The 7,150-nt window shown below is 48.4% G+C and overlaps 1 protein-coding gene across 2 annotated transcripts; it reads left to right on the top strand.

Moving 5' to 3' along the window:
- The first annotated feature begins 1,701 nt into the window (after positions 1-1,701).
- Positions 1,702-6,716, top strand: LOC130574954 (gap junction beta-2 protein-like). 2 transcript variants are annotated; one of them, XM_057368502.1, is made up of 3 exons: positions 1,702-1,802; positions 2,134-2,202; positions 3,999-6,716. In XM_057368502.1, exon 3 carries the CDS (start codon positions 4,021-4,023, stop codon positions 4,696-4,698), a length of 678 nt encoding a protein of 225 aa, XP_057224485.1. In that variant the 5' UTR covers positions 1,702-1,802; positions 2,134-2,202; positions 3,999-4,020; the 3' UTR covers positions 4,699-6,716. The 2 variants fall into 2 exon arrangements, with proteins under 2 accessions (XP_057224485.1, XP_057224484.1); XM_057368501.1 differs by lacking the exon at positions 2,134-2,202.
- The last annotated feature ends 434 nt before the right edge of the window (positions 6,717-7,150 follow it).

The following is a 7,150-nucleotide window of genomic DNA, read 5'->3' as shown; positions in this document are numbered from 1 at the left end:
GTGTGTGTCCCTTCCAACTCAGAATATTCTGTGAAGTCCAATGTAATTTTCTAAACCTCTGAGAGCAAAGTCAAATTAACTTTGTCATTTTGCAGATATRCACACAAGTTTGAGATTCTAGTAACTGTTATCTATACAAATTACTAGATCAAGTTTAAATTTTATTTTAATCCCTATTGATGAAAGCATTTCTACTTCCAGACATGTCACAAAGTCAAGCTCARCACTAAGTTTAATATATGGAGCTTTATTTCAATATACACCAACAAACACAGCACTTCCAGCAGTACTTCATATACTCAGACAAATTTTTCTTATATTTCCTAAACATCCTTTTTAACACAGCAYTCATTTCTGGTAGGATTTTTTGTCAGCGTTTTGAAAAGCCAAGGCTCTTTATTAAGTTGTAATCAAGCATCATTTAAACAGAAGTCACTCTTGGTTGGATGCTTTGGATGAAGTGCAGACTGTGTGAGGCAGATCTCAGCCTGAGAGCAGCACTGGGTACACTTTATAAGCAAAGCCCAAGGTAAGGGCTTGCACTGCTGATACAACTAATTCATGCCTGGCTGGCTCTGGACTTTGTCCACAAAAGCTTYCTTTAAAGATGGGACTTAAAGGGTGCTATAAGAAGAAGTTACTTTTTTTTTTTTTTTTTAATATTTTTTTTTTTTTTTTAATCGTGAACAACAGAGCTCAATCTCCAGGCAAATAACACCTAGTGACAGATCTTCACATGGAAAGTGGCTTTTATGTGAGTCACTCTTTATACTTCCTGATAGATTACCTTCTCTCACAAAAACGTTAACCRCCACTCCCTTTGTGCAGCAGCAATGAAATCAGAAATCAAGGCCGTGCACACTAGTGAGGATTTCCTTTCCTTTCCTTTCTCCTAACCTGCTCTTGACTGCCTGAGGCCCTTGTTATCCCTACATCTGGCTACCAAGATCAATTTTTTATCATCGATTCCTTAGCTAATTTACCTMTTCCTTGTCTTCCAAATTCAGGCCTCCTAAGAACGTCTTTGAGGTTTCGTTCTCCAGCCTTGCCTCACCCTAGAGAAAATCTGTGGGAGCTGCATTTTATCTGACCATTTTCTGAACTGGCTCACGGTGACGATTTTCTCTGGCTGCCACGGCTCTGGGGCAGCTTCGGAGTGTCCCACGGGACGGGATTTCCCTCCGGGACATGTTTTCTGCCAACACTTGGGAATCAACCCCGGTGCAGGGCCGTATTTGTAGGGTGCCGGCTCCGCTCCGCCCGATGCGCGCCCTGTGTACATGGACGTCCCGGCCGAAGGAGGGGCGCTCCCGCGGGGGCACCGTCCCCCGTCCCGCTCGGTTCGCAGCAGCTCCTGCCCCGCGGGCACGGCAGAGCCCAACTCCGGCGACTCCAGCTCAGCCCCTCGGCCCCGCCCTGCGGCGGACTCCCCACCGCCACCTCCGCGGGCAGGAGCGGGGCGTGGGCGCGGCCGGGGGCGGGCCAGGGGCGGGTTAAAAGCGGCGGCAGGTGAATGGAGAGGGACCTTACAGCTCCGGGGCGGCCAGGCTGGGGTCAGCCGCTCCGCAGGTACCGCCGCTCCTGGGAGCGGAGCAGCGCGGCGTGCCGGCCGCATCCCGCGTGTCCTGCCCGGCCGCATCCCGCGTGTCCTGCCCGGCCGCATCCCGCGTGTCCTGCCCGGCCGCATCCCGCGTGTCCTGNATCCCGCGTGTCCTGCCCGGCCGCATCCCGCGTGTCCTGCCCGGCCGCATCCCGCGTGTCCTGCCCGGCCGCATCCCGCGTGTCCTGCCCGGCCGTGCCAGGTGAGGAGGCGGAACAGCTCCCGCGTGCCGCACCGGTGGAATCGGGATCGGGGTTGGGATTGGGCTGTGCGCCCTCCGAGTGGATCGCGATCCGTGCGTTGTGCCGGAGTGGGGCTCGGGTCGGGCCGTCCCGGCGGGGCTGCGCTCGGAGAGTGGCGCTGCGGGGCTGGAGCAGCCACGCCGCGGCCCCGAGCCCCTGTCAAGCCGTGCTTGGGCGGGGGCTGTGAGCCCCCAGCCCCGGGACCGGCCGGCCGGGATGTTCCGATCACACACAGCCCGTACCGGGAGCAGCTGTCAGAGCTTCGAGCCAAAGCCGGTGTTTGCTTTACAGGAACAGACGGCAATCCTGCCCCTTCCCACCATTGAAGGCTCGCAAGCGCGGGAATTCGGCGGGATAAAGGTCGGCGCGAAGGGAGGGAGGGAGAGTCTGGCATCCCGCTACTAACCCCAGAGTGGGGATTTGGAGTGGTCTTCAGTAATGGTGTCTTGGTTGGCAAGTTGGGTGTCCGGGTAGATTGGCTCCTACAGCCAATTGCAGTGTTTCTGTAGTGGCAGATGAGTAGGGAGAAAAGTTTTTTTTCCCCCCAAAACTTGCAGTAGGAGACAATACTTTGAACCCAGACCATTCAGCTTAGCGAAATGCACTTTCAGTGTTTTGCTTCAGTTCTGATTAGCCTCTTGTGAAGGTTTCTTTGACTTTAATGACTATGCAACAGACATGAGGAAATTCTTACCAGAAAGATACAGGTAGCTGATCATAGCCTGCAGGTTGCGTCAGTGTAAAACGTTGCATAAAAAGATGGCGCCAGACAAAGCATGAGAAGTCTAAGGAATTCCAGCCATCTTCTCAAAGTTGTTTTCTTTTTTGCCATACCCAATTTCACCTTTCCGCATCACGGTAAATCTGACCTCTCCCTCTTGCCTCCAGGCTTGTCTGTACAAGCTAGGCCCTCATACCAAGGATATGTGTTGAGGCACGTTTGTCCTTTGGTTGTGATGGAACTACACCAGGGTAAAAAAATTCTTTTTTTCTCTCTCTGCTGTGTGAGAATGAGAGATTTTTGTAAGCTTTGGCCAGTGTTGCATTGCCAGGTACCATGCTCTCCCCACAGCACACAGCCAGCATCGAGAGGAGATGGAGCTCTTATCCATGGCCTCTGTGACTCTCCCACACAGCACAGTTCTGTCTAGCCTTGAGAGGTGATGGACCAGTTATGCAGGTTCCCAGCTCGGGGTTCAAAGTGTTTTGTCCAATTCAGTWATAGTTTCCAAATGGCTGTAATCATTGAAAGCTGAACCCTGAGACTGGAGTTGGAACTTTAGCAAAATTTACTTTCAAAAGGGCAGAATGTGGATTTTAGTTTTTAAGAGTAGGAGGAAATCTGAAATGGAGCTTCTCTGAAGTTTGACTTTCTGTGATAGCATCTAGAAAATTAACAAACTCTTCAGCTGAGGGCTTTTTCTTCTCAACCCTATGATTCTGCTTGCCTCCTTTTTTGGATGATATAGCAATGGAAGGGCAAGCTCTGCTCTGTCTGCCTTTGCCTGYTGGTTTGTGCTATAAAAGCATGCAGCCCTGACAGAGCTGGTTTGAGGCTTCTCACCAGTGTTGGCAAATTCAAACATTGCACTTCTGAGATTAAGGGCCTTGTCTGAACTGCAACAGAAAGCCTCGGAGGTCTGCTGGAAGTGTCTGGGTGGAGGGAGGACTTCTGACTAAGAAGGCCAAGTAGTACCTACCCCCATGACAAAAACCAGCTCAGCCTTCTAGGGCTGTGGTGTTGGCAGAGAAATCCTAGAGAAGTCTCTACTTTGTCTAGATGAGGGTTAACTCATGCRTGATAGTAATTTCTGTTGCTTTGGGAACTACACTGAAAGGCAAAACATTGACGARTCAGCCACAGAAAGGGAAATAGTTCAAGAAAGGGAATGAGATGACAGAGGATSCACAGAGAAACTGTATTTAGATGTGCATATTTCCTGCCCAAAGCCTTGTTGAGAAATACATTGAGATATGTTTGTCCCATCCTAAATTGATGGAAGCTGTTTGAATTTATAAACATATGGGTGACATTAATGAAAGTGATTTACCTGTGGGTCTGGAGAGACTGTTAGGAAGTTCTCTTTTTCACAGGCCTAGAGCTGATTTTTCACAATTTGATAAGTAACCTTTCTCTGTATTGTGTTATCCTGCAGATAAAAGGACACAGAAAAGAAGATGGACTGGAAAACTCTGCAGACTGTTTTGGGAGGTGTAAATAAGCACTCYACYAGTATCGGGAAGATATGGCTCACAGTCCTCTTCATCTTCCGTATCATGATCCTGGTTGTGGCTGCAGAGAAAGTTTGGGGAGATGAACAAGATGACTTTGTCTGCAACACCCTTCAGCCTGGCTGCAAAAATGTTTGYTATGATCACTTTTTCCCCATCTCTCACATCAGACTCTGGGCCCTGCAGCTGATCTTCGTCTCCACACCTGCGCTGCTGGTGGCCATGCATGTGGCTTACACCAAGCACGAGAAGAAAAGGAAGCTCAGAAATGGTGAGAAAATTAACATCGAAGACCTAAAAAATGAAAAGATTCACATTCGGGGCCCCTTGTGGTGGACGTACACCAGYAGCATCTTCTTCAGGATCGTCTTTGAAGCTGTCTTCATGTATGTGTTCTATTACATGTACGATGGGTTCCAGATGCCTCGCTTAGTGAAGTGTGAAGCTTGGCCCTGCCCCAACACAGTGGATTGTTTTGTGTCTCGGCCCACTGAGAAAACCACATTTACTATTTTCATGCTTGCTGTATCAGGGATCTGCATGATATTGAATCTGGCTGAATTGTGCTACCTAGTGATAAAAATTTGCATGAAAGGCCCCAGAAAAACAACAATTCTGAAATAATTCCCCAGTTTCAGGATTTCCTGGCTCCTTGTTTCCCTTAAACTTTCTTAGGTGTAAGAAAACAATAAACAATATTTTCACACTCAAGGAAAAGGATAAAAAAATGAATGCTCATTTGTGTTTTAAAAATAACAGCTTCCCTGGGAAGCTGATGCTGAGGCAGGTTTTAAAGATCAAAAGCTAATTCAGTATTTTTGCATCTGCAATTAGAGAGAAGCAGTCTTCTGACAGCAGCTTCTCCAAGTATGCCTACTGCTGGGATCCTGTTGTTGGGACAGTCTTCCAAAAGTGGGGGTGGAAAGGACCAGAGAAGGCTCTAGTGCCCAAGGAGATCCAGGAATCACAAACACACTCTGTTAGCTCAGAGACAAGCCAAAACCAAAGGATTTTGGTTGAAAGTAGATACCAGAGGATTTTTGGGGTACATTGCAGCTTTTGAGAAGGAAGAAGACAAGGAGGTTCTTGTGTTTATGGTAGGTGTCCTCTCTAAGTGATCTGGAGAGCAAGCAAATGTTGTAGGAACACAGATATTCTGGCAATGCATGCTATCAGCTCTGCTGGGCACCAGCATTTTTTTTATTCTCCTTGCCTCCACTAAGAAGCATTTCATAGTGTTGGGGGAGGATAGTCTCAACTGCCTGTGAATGCCATTGGGTCAGTGCTGCCTCCCCATAGTCACAGAGCCTGCATCAGTGGGAGGAATTAAGTTCGTTTTTCATTCTCTTGATCTGATGAAAAAAGGGATTTTCACCTCTGGGAAGGTGGAGACAGTGCAACTGTTTTCCTTCTCTTGTTCTCCCCTAATACTTGGTGTAGAATTTTGGTACAGTAGACTTTATCTGATGAAGAGACTTTTAACCACCTGACTGTGCCTCACTCAGCTGTATGCTTTTAAAATGTTTTGGGTTGGTTTTTTTTTCTGTATAAAAACCAAGAAAAAAATTGCCTTTTTTTCATTCTTGGTTAACCAAAAGAASTGTTTCAACTTACAGCATGATATACAGTGCTCCTTCCATTGCTCCCTTTCTTCTATCCAGCCTGCAAAGCTTTTCTTCATAAAACCTTTTCCCTATATGAGGTACCTTTGAAATGAGTTGAGCAAACCACTCCCAGCCTCTTTGACATTCCATATTGTGAGATTAGGTCACCATTCCTTTTCTTAGAGTTGGTCTAGCAGGAATTACAGACAGCTTGCAGAGCTAAAATAGAAAAAGGGACCCAATCAGAAATGAGGAGGAACTCTGCATTTTTCTTAAAGTTCACATTTCTGAGTTGTAAATTGTGTATGACTGTCTTGGTTTGAAAGACAGGTGTTTGCCGATGAAGGCAGGGACCCCCCCTTGGAGTGGTGGATATGAACCCCCCCCCTTCCCTCCGAATTATTACAGCTTTGAAAATCACAGGCTTTCAGGCAAGAATATGGGTAAAAGGGAATAACAGTTTTTACTAATATGTATAACAAGGTGAAACAAGTAACAATAACGATAGCAACAAGCAGCCCAGTGCCAAACCCAGTGACAGCCTCACACAGACACACCCTCCCCTTTGGTGCAGTTACAGTCCCAGTCGGCAGGGGCGCTGTTGGCTCCCGGCCGGGCAGGGTGGGTGCGATGATTCCCCGGTGGCTGCAGGGGGCGCTGTGGCGCGGGTCCCGGCTGGTTCAGATCTCCCAGTGGCCAATGGTGGACACAAACCGGCAAAGGTGGATGGAGAAAAAGTTCCTCTGCAAACTCACAGCGGAAACGCTGATCTCGGTGCTCCTCTGGACAGCAAGAAACCCCAGAACGGCCAGATGGGCAAAAAGACGAGCAGAATCCTGCGGCTGCAGACGGGATGCAGCAGAACTTGACCACTGCAGCTGGAATTGCAGGGTTCCCCAGCAAGGCATGGTGGGGAGAGGAGGTGGGCACAGAAGATCACAATGCAACAAACAGGAACCAAAGACTGAAGACGCTGAACTCTGCAGCAGCAGGTCCACCATCCTCCCCCGAGCCAAGCAGGGCAGGAAGTGAAGCTACCCCCCCTGCACACGCACACGCAGATGCAGACGCCCACACCCACACCCATCCACCCACACACACACACACACACACAAAGGCCTCCCCGAGCACAAAACTCCCGTGAGAACTTCCCTCTCTCCAAAGAAAGGAAAAAAAAGCTGCCAGGCAGAAGCAGTGCCCAGGGAGACTCTTCAGGTGGGGCTAGGTTCTTTTGTCTTCCCCAATCCCCAGCCATCAAAAGGATGACCTGGCAATCAGTGTATCCCAGCAACAAAATGGGAAAGAAAAATTCCCCAAGAAAGGAAACAAAAGGAGAAACCTTAACCCACAACAATGACTAATTTGAAGGACTGKATGAGTCAGTCTGGTCTTGTCTCAAAGTAGTCTCAAAAGGTGTTTTATGCTTGTCTTGGGTAGCATATGACACATAAGGCAGAACAGTTTATCTTCCT

This window comes from Malurus melanocephalus, unplaced genomic scaffold (genome assembly GCF_030028575.1).
Source record: "Malurus melanocephalus ecotype Western Australia unplaced genomic scaffold, MMel_1.1 scaffold_93, whole genome shotgun sequence".
Classification (NCBI taxonomy): domain Eukaryota; kingdom Metazoa; phylum Chordata; class Aves; order Passeriformes; family Maluridae; genus Malurus; species Malurus melanocephalus.
Note: the sequence above shows the minus strand (reverse complement) of the source record. Positions and strands in the feature narration are given on the sequence as shown.